General features: G+C 31.1%; 1 protein-coding gene across 1 annotated transcript; it reads left to right on the forward strand.

Moving 5' to 3' along the window:
• The first annotated feature begins 270 nt into the window (after nt 1-270).
• On the forward strand, nt 271-9,301 carry LOC131849353 (locomotion-related protein Hikaru genki). The gene is made up of 10 exons (XM_059199416.1): nt 271-459; nt 1,613-1,704; nt 2,645-2,747; nt 2,865-2,953; nt 3,750-3,909; nt 4,807-4,980; nt 5,629-5,763; nt 6,513-6,656; nt 7,380-7,589; nt 8,638-9,301. The coding sequence occupies exons 1-10, from the start codon at nt 372-374 to the stop codon at nt 8,898-8,900; spliced, it is 1,458 nt and encodes a 485-aa protein (XP_059055399.1). The 5' UTR covers nt 271-371; the 3' UTR covers nt 8,901-9,301.
• Nucleotides 9,302-15,637: the final 6,336 nt, after the last annotated feature.

The raw sequence follows: 15,637 nt of genomic DNA on the forward strand, positions 1-15,637 counted from the left end.
TTCTACTTTAATTATGGCGAAATTGGAATTTGTAAACAAATCTTTGAGCATAAACGTCTCTATTTAGGCAGAGCTGTAAATTAAACTAATAGCAACACCTCTATTGATTTTGACATTTTCCACTGCTGAAGGATTCAATTTGCAATGAATTGATTCAGTTCATTTTTAAAATTTATATTATACTTATTATATTTACCTTCCGTAGATAAGAAAGTATCTTACATGTAAAATTGCTTCGTAATTTTTTATTAATCTCCATAAATTATTACATTGCGTATTTATTTATGCAAAATGTTAAATGCACTTAAATAAATAAAAAACATTATAATATAAAAAAAATATCAGCTAAGATCAGCAGTAAATTTACTGAAATGTTTTTAAATAAAGTGTTATTTATGATCCAAATAATTATTCCATTAATTGCGTGTGATAATGAAGAAAACACTACATTTCTTGAAGGTAATATTCTCTACTAAAGACTACCGAAGACATGTATTATAATTAACTCTAGACCATAGTGCTAGGATTATCCTGATAATTCATGAATATTTAAATATATTACCTAAAAATGTAAATTAAATTTAAAAATTATTTTCGGTATTGCTATTTACCAAATAAACAATTTTCTTTCTTTCTTTCTTTTATTTTCTAAAAATACATTATTTATTATTTACACTTATAATCAGTTATTCTTTATAATTTATTTTAAATTGTATTTAGTATACCCATAACATAGATTTATTTCTCAACTTAGTACACAATCATATATTAATATTTTTAATACAATAATTTTTTTTTTATTTTAGAAATTGTTACAGTCATCCCTGAATTCCTCTTGACTACTTAAATATTTGTATAGATATATATGATGTAACATATTTGGTACATATACACATATGAAATATGTATGCTGTTCCCCAAAAGTATGCCAAGGTTACATAAATTTGCTTTAATTGCAAACCAGAATGTAGATGCAGACATACATCCTATATTAGATAGGATGTATGTATGGGCTAAATCTACTTAAGAACCTATCTAATTATATTACTCAAATGAAAAAATACCCCTACCAAAAACACGCGACCAGAAATTATCCATTCCATTCGATAGACGCATGCATGGGTTGATTGATCTTAGGTTTGCCAACCTTATTATAGGTTTTTTAACATTCTAGATATTTTTTTATATTCTAAATATCATTTCTGTGGGGACTGGGCTGCAGCCCAAAAAGCCTTTAGGTAGATCCGCCCCTGCATTGTTTCATAATTCAAGAGCCTTGCCACTTTCCATGACCTTCCATCATCCTCTTTATATATTGATACAACATAACTCTAATTGTCTTTCATTTGCTTAATGTATCTGTGCTATGTATCTTTATTATATAGGAGTAAATATATTTATATAAGTTAAAGTTTTGTACTTACTGGCGCAATATGGTTCTGTCACTAACTAAAAATGAATTATACATTACAATTAAGTATCATAATAATAGCATTTTACAATTAAGATATTCTATGTATATCTTCACACCAATCACTTATGAAGTAGGCAGGGAGAGGATTACAAAAATATATTCAGTTTATTATTTATGCTTAATATAAATCTGTTACAGATGACTTCAAATGTTCCTTGCCTGATGTCACCAGTGTCGACATTAACTTAGACATAACAAGGTTTAGATCAGATTTCTCCAAGATATCAGAGGTATGCATCATGTTACTCTATATCTCCATCTTCATAATCTGTACATCTATACATATAAATAAAATTATAGTGTCTGTTTGTAATATTGTAATAACCATTTCTTACTACATGCATATAAATATAATTTAGATACAGTACAAACACCAATATAACATTTTTTACAATTTTTGTCTATCTGTGAGTCTGTTTGACTGGACTGGAAATGGCTGGACCAATTTTGACGGGACTGTTTTTAGCAGGTAGCTGATGTAAAAAGGTGTAACTTAGGCTTACTTTTATTTTATAAAAAATATCAGCTATTACTATATATTTAAAAACAAGATCATTTTTATAATATTTTCGTAAATAATAAAAATGATGCTATATAGATACATGGGAGGGAAGAAAGTTAATGATAACAAATCTAAACTTGTGTAAATGACTGACATGGTCTACATGAATAAATTATGTTTTAATTTAACATTACAAGTGTTGTTGTTGTTAAACCTGTCTTGTGTATTGCAACAGTAGAGTGACAAAATACTATCAATCTTCAACTAAACTCCCAAACCAGGGGTCACCAGTTTAAGAGGCAGCACAGGAAGAAACTAACATTAGTTACATAATTTACTGAAACATGAATTTAATCAATACAATAAACTATGGTGGAACAGGTTTTTAGATAAAGGAATGTATCTACAAAATGGTTAATAGACTAATAGTCCTCATTGCTATGATATTAATCTCTTTGGCCCTCTATTGGTTTAGTAATATCACAATGTGTACCTATGTATATTATTAACTATATTTTTTAGTTTTCTGTGACAACAATTTGGAATTCCCTGTGGACCATAAAACTGTAATTAAGTAAATTAAGTAATACATGACAAAATTGTGTTGTCCCTTAAGTATTTTAGTTCTTGTACATGATTATCTGAATGGAGATTTTTTTAAATTCCAGGTGAAATTTCCTGGACTCATTGGTCCATTGAACGAGAGGCTGATATGTAAGATCAAGTGTATAGATGGAAACTGGGTTGGCCCACTCTGTTCCAGTACACCAGGTTAAAACAATCTTACATTATATTTCTTCTATACCTTTGAATATTATAATGTATGTATTTTATTCAAAATTTTACTTGGAATATTTTTAAATACTTGCTATAATATTCTAATTACAGATGGCAGATTCCAGCCTATTTTGAGAGAATGTCTTTATACAAATGATCATCCTCGTTTGGCGATTTCCTTCAAAAATTCATCTATTGATGTAAGTGTTTTTATTTTATTAACATACAATATAACATATTTAAAGAGCATGCAATAATAACACATAAAAAAGTTTAAACAACAACAATAAAAAGTATCATGAAAATGGAGATATTGAAAGTTTGTTTATATAGGTCTCCAATAATGACCTAGGACACTTACAAACAAAGCAGAGCTTATATGTTGGATACTAAATAACTGATAGATATAAGTACTTCAATATTTTCTAAGTACCTATACTTTTGTAAATACTTACATAATGTGCGTAGAAAACCTAGACCAAAACAAACAATCTAACTCAAGATTACGATGATTAATCTTACTTCAGTTACTATTAAAAGCACTTCAGGGATGCAGATTTTACATATTATAAGAGTCTGTAATAGACCTGCATGAATAAAGATATTTTGATGATTATACATTAACAAATTATGAATAAAGACTTCATTCACATTATTATAGTGATAACACAAGAACTACAGGTAAGTTCTTGATAAAATACAAATGGGACCACAGATACCATTACTATGTGTGAGACCACAAATATTCGGTGCCTAAACTTGGGCAACGCTTTTGGCAGCGTTACGACCTTTTCTACCAGTCGTCGACAAATTTAGCGTTTTGTGGTAAAAAAGCTTTCAAATAAAAAATGTGCCACAATAAGTTCAATTATTAATTTATTCCAATGTAACACAAAATGTACCAACTTTTCTTCAAATCCAAAGGTACTTGAAAAAAGAAAAAGGAAAGTTTGTACTATAAAAGATAGTTAAGCATTATGTAATATAACTTTCCAGAAAAATACTCCATTCCCTCATGGTTCAGTAATTGTGGCCAGATGTAAACATTATGGGCTATACAAGCTGAAAGGTGAGAGTTTGTTGCGGTGCGAAAATGGAGAATGGACACCAAAAATACCAGAATGCGTGCCTACAACTGTCATTACCAATTTTACAGGTATTCCAAGTATTATTTTTATAACTTTCATGTAATACAAAACATATTACTATAAATCTTAATTTTCAACAGTTCTTACTATCCAGATTAATTGAGTGATGCTGCCTATGCTCAGAATGCTGGCAGCATAGTGAACGCTTAATACCAGTTACCAGTAACAATTTTCTTAAAAATGTTTTTTTAATTTAATCATTATTTTCTTTGCCTCTTCATATAATGACTGGCTGTGTGTACCACAGTTAAATTCAGTTAGCCAGTGGGATTAACTGAATTTAAGTGTTATATTCTTTATTAGTATAATGATACTATGTGTGCTGTAGAGTGGTTAGGTTAGGTTAGGTTAGGCCCACGGTGTGGGCGGAGATTGCAAAATTTTTCTTTCAATTAGTTTTTTTGTAGAATTGTATATTTGTGCTAGATTAAATTTAAATTACTTCTGTTATTAGTGATTTAAAATTTTACAATGTTACGTTACGTTAATGTTATGTAACATTCAGCCGCTTCCCCTGCAACTCGCGCTGCCGGAAATAATGCCGCGTCAGCGTCGGGAGTCGACGCGAGTGAGTGTCGTTTACACTCAGCCCTCATACATATTTACCGGGCGACTCTTCTTACATTTCGCTTAAAACGCCGGGCGACAACTGAGCGAAAGGGCTGAATGTAAACACAAACTGCCACTCGCGCTGCCTGTCCTTTGACTCGTGCACGAAAAACTGACAATCGAGGGAGCGCCAATGGCATGGGAAGTATCGGGTTCACACTCTCTCACTTCCGCATTCACTTCCCTGCCCACTCGGGCTGAGTGTAAATTGGGCGTTAGTAATGATCACTTACTTCCCAGATAGGGGAGCTAGTACTGGTAATTAAATAATCTAATCTATCTTCTGGTCGATACAGGCGATGCGCCTCCCACTATACAATACACAGTGGTTAGTGGATCAGCGGTTGTGGAGCCGTCCGGAGAATTGTTTGTATACCCGGACAGTTCTGTGCGTCTCGACTGTGTCTCGCTCCGTACATTGGGTGATCCTGACTGGAGTTGGACGCAGGCGCTCGGCCAACACAATGCTGGTATGCCAACTAAATAGAATATAGAATAGAAATCCTTTATTCAAATAAACATAATTTAAGCACTTTTGAGTAGTCATCACATTTCTTTAATCTACCGCTCATTCGGGAAGCTGTCTCATCACAAGAAGAACCAGCAAGAAACTTGTATGATGCGCTTTTAAATGTACCTTATACCCTTTAACAAGGGCAGATAATTATTTATGTACCTAATTTCTTTATTATTGGAAAACCAGGGCTATTGCCCTGTCGGTGTATATATAGTATTCTATATATACACCGACAGGCCTTCACAAATAACAACAGAATAATAATCTGAAATTCGATATGGCCACATAACACAAATCGATAATATAAACTTAAGTAAAAATAACGTGTTCACAGTTAATAATTAATGAATTTGTATAAATATACATATATGTATACTATACATACACCACTTGAATTATACAATAGTTATATGTTGGGTTTTTCTAATGCGTTTAGGAGTACGTCGTAATACAAGACATACCATTTCAGCGTTCGACCCTTAAGGTCCCTGACTTGCGGTCCAATTCACTAGGATAAATATATTTTTTAAATTAATATATTATGATTCAAAGAATTTCTTACAGAGTTGGTGTTACGCTAATAATATTTTTTTCTGTCTAGCGTGGTCTCCAGACGAAGGCGAGAAAGAGACGCATTATCGGTTGACACTAACCAAAATGTCAGCAAGACATAGCGATCAGTACACTTGCACCTCGCCAGGCGGTCACACAAACACTGTTCTTATTAAAGTTGTTAGTGAGTTTTAAGTACTGTTGTAGTATTTATAAGTTATCCATTACCACATGATAGTACTGCAAAAGTTGCAAATGTTTAAATTGCAATCTTAGTTTAAGTTTACCGATGTACACTAATTCGTCTGCGTGGGTATCTCTGCTTCACCTATTTCAGCGGCTCGCTTTATAAGCTGTTTGGGTTGGAGGGTGAGATATAGCAGCAAATTATAGAGTATGGGGGTGTAGCATCTCAGTTCTCCAGAATGGCAACATATAACCTTCCTTTATATGTACGCGCTTTCTCTCGCGAATAGGCTATCACGCAGGAAAGAATCTGCATTTAAATGTATACAAATCGTGCTTACTTTAGCGCCTTTTTGTATAGTAATTAATTTATTTGGCAACATATGGGTATCTGTCTACGGGCTAAAGGTATAATTATATACTTATTTATAAATCTTAAACGTGTCATTGGAAAATAACGCGCTCCTGTTCCCGCGTTAAGTTGTGTGCCGTGTAAAGGGAGGTATTTTAACGACGGTTGCCACTTACCATCAGGTGTGCTGTCAACTAGTTTGCTATTCTACTCACATTTTGTGTAGAATCAAAGATTGAGATCAGTCTCATTAGACGATTAGCAAATAATTGTGTTGCCATCATCTTGGGGAAAAATGTACATTAATTAACTTAAAATTAGAATAATCGCGTGTTTCTGTAAAGTACGAGTAAAAAGAAACCACTAATATAGTGAGTGAAATAATTAACTTTCAGATGTGGCGTGTCCTCAAATAAATATATCTTCAGCTAGAGTGCGTCAATTCGCGCAAGGTACACGCCTGGGCCACTCCATTCACTTCAGCTGTCAACCAGGGTTCCACCTCAATGGATCTTCGATTCTAACCTGCATGGGCAATGGTGAGCGTGTCAGCCACTAGAAATTTAATAATGGTACTCATGTAAGAGAGGGTGGAGATAATTAGTAAAGTCTCCAATTGGTCTCTATTGCAGTAAATACAGGAAATCATCATCGTGTAGGATCCCTCTTGATGCCACAATGGGCTAACTGACATGACATCATGCATCTTTGTTGCTCGTGTACCATATTTAACAATTTTTATTAAGTGGCCACCCAGATCCGACTCGCTAATCCGTAAATATAACAAAATCACAAAACCATGACAATACTAAAACTGTATATTTAATTAAATTTTCACTGAGTATGTTATTCATCTGAACTAAAGACAGCTGCGAAATATACGGTGGGTATAATAATTTAAATCTTGCTTTTCTTTCTTAAATCGATGAATTTAATCTTGAGTATATTTTTAATATGCCACCTAATTTTATGAATTGAATGAATAAATTATTCATAAAATAATCAATATACCTACGATACGTATATATCATACGACGTTTTTCATCACACTTAATTTGAAATAAACTCGACTATAAAACTGTGATGCACGCTGTTCCTTTCCCGTTGATATAACAACCACCAACTAATACAAACCCTCATACTCAATTCCCTCATTTGTATCCTGCTAATATCGAACCCGCCATCATTGGAAGCATGCGGTATACTAAACTGCTGAAACACCAAAGGCACTATATTTTTGTTTGTAAGTAAATGTATTTCAGGTCGCTGGTCCTCCCTGCCGCCCACGTGCGAGGAAACCTTCTGTCCAATGCTGAACACCCTGGGACCTCACCTGAGCGTGGTGGAATATAACTCTTCGTACGGAGGTCGCGCTGTATTCCAATGCGCCTGGGGCTATAGGCTGATCGGTACGCCCGGCCTCGAATGCGAGCTCGATGGGAAATGGTCTGGGGATACTCCACTTTGCATGCGTGAGTATGTTTATTAGAAATAGAAATTATTTTTATTCAAATAAACTCAATACGAGCACTATTGAATAGTCATAATTTTTATTCTACAATTCATTCAAAAGAAGAATGAGCAAGAAATTTGCGTGTTGTTCTTTTGAATAGATATTTTCTTTATATCAATAATGACACAATAACAAATAAGAGGCAAGCGTTAATCAGCATAGAAACCGCTACACACTTATTCTTAGTGCAATCATATAATGATCCGCGCTATGAATGTTAACACTATATAATGTATTATTATAATTAATGTATTTCTATAAACACATTATTATCATCAACGAACTATCCAGTTTTATATGCTTTTTTTTACAAAGGAAGTGTTTTATACGACCTTTGAAATATTGTCTTATATTTTGTACAAATTTGGTTGTAAAGGGTCCGAATAACAGCGTCGCACAATAGCATCTTGTCGCCAATCTCGTAACCGGGTCCATATGCCGCCTTTATTTCAATGTATTTTTTATATAAATTCATAAAATTATTTTATTATTATAATTCGTGTGTACGACATGACATGATGACAGTTGCTATAAGTACCTAGACGGCTCACATGATAGCTTACCGATTTCTTTTTATTTGATGGACTAATCAGTGGTGGATGATAGGATCAGCATGAGGTAAGGTCATCATGGTACATACCAGGAATTTATCACGATGGTTTCCAGGGGAAACCGCGTGGTCATCCTAACATGGTAGATTGTTAGCAATGAGGTTAGCCCACATTACTAACTATCCCCTTCCCCCGATGGCTTACTAAGATTAAAATTATCATCTTGTCAACTGTACATATATACAAAATATTTATTTTGAAATGTTATAGTATTAATTTTTATATCAATGTTAGGCTTGTCCTCTGGACCTTTGCTTTAAATATACCCAACGAATGAAAGCATGTCATGTTTGCGTTCATCATTACGTCGACAAATGAGATGCCTCTGGCCACCCTATTTGGGAAACCGGCCGTGAAATTATAGTAATATAATTTATATTCATTTTTTATTTCCAGCCATCTATTGCCCAGACCCACTGGTTCCCGAAAAGGGGAAACTGTTAACGGAAGCGTCAGCGAAGCACGGCAAATATCCGGTGGGTGATCTGATGATATACTCCTGTGATGACGGCTATGAGGTTGTGGGGGAATCGTCCATAGTCTGCACCGAAAACGGTTTCTGGTCACATCCACCGCCATTCTGTCTTCCCCCAGCGGAAATTAAGAAAACTGACACTATATACATAGAAAATACTACGCTAGTTCACTTTGAAGATTAATTTTTGATCCATATTCAATCGATACTAGATAATAACCTCGTTCTTTAATCTACTTCCTCTTTATCTGAGCTTTACTATTATGCCTATTACCTTTCTTTCATTTATCACCATTCAAATCTATCTAATTTTAGTATGTTTATTACCTTTATATCCATCAACGTTTAATACAATATTAAATTGAAATTGAAAAAATCTACTAACATTACTCTCCTAAATCTCACAAATTAAATCTAAAAACAAATATGACATCATCTGTAGTAACATAAAATTGGGAATCGATCGAAGATTAAATTGTATTTTATAAAGAAGTAATAAAACTTCCGAACGACTCACTATTTTGCAGCCCATTTGTCGAAAATCAACTGAGAAAATTAAAATTTTGTGCATGTTAAATGAGTAATGTAAACAATACTTAAGATAAAACTTAAGATTTTATTTATATAAAGTAATAGTGGTCATTCATGGTTCTAAATTACATACTGTGCCTAATTATCTTTTGCTAAATTTTAATATTAGGTTCGTACATAAAAACTATAACTAAAAAGTGTTAAAAATAGTATTACAGTGTGTAATGAGTGTTATTGGTATTGTTAGTAGAGATGCCACGAATAATGATTTTGTCAAATACCTAATATTCGTTTAAGCTCTCGGTCGAAACGCTGAATGTCCGAGACTAAATTTCACCCAATATTTTGGTAGATGAATAAAAAGTAAATTTTGCGGGTGGCATATTTTTTCAACGAATACATTAATCGAATTCACTAGACTTAAAAATTTTACTTATAATTTCATTCTTATAACATTTTGCAATATTTACTAACTAAACAAAGTGTTTCAACAAATCACAACGAAATTTGAACCAATGTATCTCTTAGCTTGAAACGCAGATCACAGTTGCAACAAGAATATTTTATTAAAGAATTTTCCCGAATGTTAAAAAAGTTGTCGAATCGGCTGAATAGAGAATAGCCGAATATTCGTGGCAACCCTAGATGTTAGTGAAGAAGGGAGTATAATATATACCTAACAGTATTAAGGATTAGTTTAGTAGTTATACATTTAAACTTTGAGGTACCTGTCTTTTATCTCAGATCTCTGCTTAGTTCTCTCTCTCTAATTCTCGCAGTAAATAACTAATGATGTAAAACATTTGTAGAATCTATACTAAATATATACTTCATAGTACCTAGATTCCTGTTTGTCCTCCTACTGTTTAAAAATAATAGCGGGATAAAATGAAGAATTCTTAGAAAGTTAAGGAATAGCTTGCAGTTATGGTAAAAGAACGAAATTTGTCATGATTATAATACAATTTCAGGATGGTCCTCTAACTGACAATATTAAAGAGAAAGCAAATCTTGCCAATGCCGCGATGTATTCAAAGCTTTCATTGTACTGTGGACTATTATCACGCTAAGATTGATACTAGAACACATTATTTTCTAATTTTATTAAATTATTATCTAATTTTTATGTTTACTTTGTTACTAACACGTAAACATAAAAATTAGACAGGACACAGTACAGTTTCGAACTTCAGTGCTATCGTCGTCGTTGATCTTTTATTGTATTAATTTATAATAAAGGCTATAACAGAATAGCAGAGAGGGTGGACTCACTGCTCTCTCTGATTTATATACCGTTTTGTATCGATTATTACTTTCAAATTTTGTTAATTGTACTAATTAATTACTTGAGACAAATGAAAATGATTACGGTTGTTATTATAGTCGTTTGATCTTTTAAGTCTTTGGAAATAGTATATCGGATGATATGGTTATTTAAATCTGTTCTTGTGGTCACCATACACCAATGATAGCGGCATATAGTTGTTATAAGGTGTAGAAATTTCGGCAAGTTTCGGTAATGTGACGTTACCTTTAATTGTCGTGTTTACTGTGCAATATTATATTATATATTGTTATTATTTGTTAAAATTATTTACTTAATCTAAGATTTATTTGTTAATTGCTCCTTTATTGTACCAAAAATGTAATAATTTGATCTTAATTTATAGTCAAGAAGGTACATAAGGCGATCTCTTTGCTTAAGAAATTTTCCAGACTACCTTTAGGTTAGGAGATTAAGATATTGATTGTTAAAATGTATGTCTCAAATATAATGCTAAAGTATTGAATGGCTGTATATAATTTAATAATTTAAAACTTACCTTGTTGTTATTAAAATAAATATTTAAAGTAATTACTAATTATTTTTATTTATAAGTACACAAAGCGTTCCGTGCACTTCATTGGCAAGTGAGCAAACATTTTCAAATGTTTATTGCTATAGTCTCTCAGCTTTATGATTATTACGTTTACGGTTAAGTACCATTGTCTAATGACATTAGGTAAATTCAATGATTTCAGTTATTATCACACAATAAAAGTAGTCATACTAGGAAGTAACATGGAAAAAATAAAAACAAGCAAATGACACAGTAAATAATGTTTTATTTTATACCAGTTACATGGACATTTTAATATAAAGGCAATATATTTAATATATAGTTACATAAATGTTTATACATCTATATTTTAGCAATTTGTAAAGAATTTAAAATGATTTAGTAATATTTTCATTTAGAATGATACTCTATATGTCGCTTTCAGATTACACAATTGATCACTTATGAAGTGGCCAGACATTCCTACTTTTATCATTCGAAATATCTTTCACTAACGGACGAGTATATACCGTTAGCCAGGTAAGGCATTCCACTGCCTCTTATAAAATAAACTATTTTATAAAATTGTGGTTGTTCATGATAGATTGTATTATTTTGTTGAATATATCAATAAGCCTGCGAAATATCGATAAAATAAGATTATTAGACATTGTACACAACTTAAGATGAAATATGTCATATTCAAATCATACAAAATTCACCAATATCGGTGCCTTAAAATTGAAAAATAATTTAGAACTGCGGCGAAATTTTAAGAACTACTTCATATCATCTGGCCGCGACATATGAAATCCATAGCAATATTCCTTTGTTAACTATAGTATTCTTTACATATTACATATATATATACTTTAACGTTATATAAATTATTTGACACCTAGAATTATGTGGCAAGATAACATTAATAAATATATTTAAAGTGTATAAAAGTAGCAAAGATAATATTAATATAACATTCGACATACTTTTTGTTACGATAGGCAGATTATGCCACATTTATATACATACTAGCAGAGGCCGCGAATTCACGCACGTATAATTTATAATTTTTTATTAACGGATTTAAATAAAACTAGCAAATATTTTAAAATAAAACTTATACAATATCATACTAAATATTAGTGCGAACAGCACATAAAACAGTTAAATGGGTAAAAAAAGCACATAGGTACTGACAACAATTTAAACAATAATAATTCTGGGTTCTATTCCGTTAATTGAGTATAAGTCCAATAATAGTTTCGCTCACATATGATCCATGTACAGATAGCAAAAAATTACATTATTATTAGTATATTAATATATAAAATGCAACAACATAGTTACTTTAATGTAGCCTCACAAGTAGCATTGCGTAACTATTAAACATCAATTTATAAATAGATAGGCTTCAATAAAACCACTCAGTTTGAATGTACTTGCATTATTAATGACTACGAAATCAATTGAAATAGGTACTTGTCGCGAGTAGCTATACAAAAAAAGTAAGTAGGTAAGTGAAGTAGGTACAGTCAGCCAAATATTAGATTACTGAGTATGTACAGTAGTAGCAAAGATTTGCGTTACTTGATTTAACTTAAATTCCACCAAACTCGTTTCAGATAAAATGAATTCATATTTTAAAGACCAAACTCATTTTAAAAATAATAATTTAATTTGTCATACCTAGTAATAGATATTAATCATATATTTTTAAGAGTACACATTGTGACGTCTAGGCGTCTGTACACAATGTTGAATGTTAGGATTTACATTTAACTGACTGTACTTAAAGAAGGTTTAATACATATATTAACTATATCACTACCTATTATTCGTACACAATACTGGGTCCCCAATAAACAGCCGGTACAAATAACTCCGAATCAAACATTTACACAATAAATCAGGACACATATGTATGCATCCATATGCACAGAATTATAGTCTGTTTTTCTTTAATAAATATTCTTTGTTAAAAAGTTCTTAAAAAGTTGTAGTACATTAAAATCATATCATATATATGTCATAAAGTATAAGATGTCGTGCATCGTAATGACATTGAGAATTAATTATTATTATGTTATGCAGAGATCATAACTTTTACATCTGATTTAAACTTGATAGAACTAACATTTAAGATTTTTATAAAAATAAACAATTTTAACAATTATTAAAATTACTTTCATCGGTTTGTATATTGCATACGGTTATAAAAAAAGAGTTCCAATATATGATCATCCGTTCTCTTCCGATAATTAAAATAAAATAATAATAAATAAATAAAATAGTTAAAAACAGCACAATAATATAATTACCAAACATATGAAATGTGTATATCACAAGTGAAATTAGATAAGTAATTAAAAAATGTAATAAATGCAGTGTGTTACCTATATTATATATCAAATTAATGTCAGTCTCGCAAATTTAACAACCATTTTTATAAAGTATTTTGTCTATTATGAAAATTATAACTGTTTTTCGAGATATTAGTTTTATGAGAAATGTGCGTTATTTTTAGCCTCTCTATGTTTATTTATAATAATGCAAATACACGTACAACTCGGTGGTATAACTACCCAACGAAAGAATAAACAAAGTAGGTAATCATATAAAAAATAGAAAAATTAATAATATTATTAGAAATATATCTAAATTATCTCACACACCTAATGCGAGTAAAAAGAAAATTTCACAAAACTGCATTCATAGGCACATATGGGAAATAAATATTGTAATTTCTAATCAGTCTTACCATAGGCACCGCAAATTCACAACAATATTATTATTATATTTCAAAATATGTGTTATTTAAAATTTTAATATATAGATTTAATTGTATTTACAACATTACATAGTACCTAACATTCTGAAGAAAAATGATTCTGCCAACAAATTTCTAAATGTCAAGATGATTATAACATAAATGTTTTTAAGTACAACCTTTTGATGTTTACTTATGTATAGAAAATAAACGTGGCCGTTTAACATTTTTGATTGCATAAACAAATTGAACTGTAATTCTTTACAAAGTAGATTTCGCCAAATACCCGTATTATGTAACTAATCAGTTGAAAATACCCTATAAGAATGTGGCACGGAGAGAATATTGATGATATTTTGACATACATAATGAATATTAACAGTAAACATGATAGATGCAATGTAAGAATGTACACGAGTATAATTCCTCACTAATACTATGTCACGTACAACGGTAGAAGCCAAGGACGATGCAGATCATGCTTATGTAATTAAACAAAGACATTACATACATCTATGTTCCACTACAACAATGTTACATTTTCATAATCAGCAATCATTGTTAAATCTGGATGATTAATTACATCTTAAATGCTCAATGATGATTTTTTAATAGCGACATAACACTGCATATGTGTTACTCTGAAATGTTAAAACAACATAGGTAGCAATTCAGTTTTCAATTTCTAAATCCATCTGTAGAGGCAGCAACATTAATTGGTAATCGCTCACTAATCACGTTTATATAATAAAAAATATATTTATGAGTATTTTTCTGCATACTGTCTATGATTGTATAGAGCATAATTCCTATAGTATATTGAGTTATACGAGAATAGTTCATGCAATGTAACGATACATCTTCACATACTCCAATGTGTGTGTTAATATATAAGATCATTACATTATACACGTCTGTAAGCCATGTTAGCAATTTAAAAAATAGGTAGCAGGTTTTGTTCCTTAGCTGCTGGTTTACTCGTCATTAAAATTAATTACTCGTGTGACTGTTTCGTGTCACTTTGAACTATACTTGAGGCATGCCTAGCTGTTGAAACAATCAATGATGTCACTACGTTATTTTACAAATATTACCAACTTTACAAACTGCTTTACTATACTGATTACTATGATTCAAATAATATTTTGTGAAATGTTCAATACTCATTTTTATACTCAACAGTACACTTTGAAGTTAAAGTTATGAATAATCTATTTAATTTAGGAGAAAAGTTAGCGATAGCGAACAATCAACAACAACTGACTACCGTACATTTAGTCATTACAAAAATATTATGCAATAGCATTTTTTATATTAGTACTTAGTTACAACTTACGAATACAACAATACAATATTTATTCGAAATTTTAGCGACAAGAACAATTAAGACATAAATCAGCGACAAATATACCTATAAAAGTTACAAATATTAATACGAACAGTATCTATATGTAAGTAAGATTATTTTTAATACTATAGAATATAAGATAAAATGTAAAGCAAATTCTATCTATATTCATAAGTCATAAGACACCGTCTATCATCACATTCAACACTCCTGTTGGTTTAATAATTCATAATTGTAATCCAATGATGATGTGTTGTGCCGTTACTCACATTTTATCTTAGTCCATGAGAGATTTTTTTTTCGGTTTAATCAGAATTTAAATTTGTGTTAAAAATCAGTATAATATTGTGTATTGGATTAAAAATCTCGTCTTCGTGGAGGTCAGTTTAAACACTAATAAATAATATGGCAATAAGGAGACAAGTTGTAGTAATTAGGAAATTATTAATAATTTC

Source organism: Achroia grisella, unplaced genomic scaffold (genome assembly GCF_030625045.1).
Source record: "Achroia grisella isolate CSIRO2021 unplaced genomic scaffold, CSIRO_AGI_Agris_v1 utg640, whole genome shotgun sequence".
NCBI lineage: Eukaryota > Metazoa > Arthropoda > Insecta > Lepidoptera > Pyralidae > Achroia > Achroia grisella.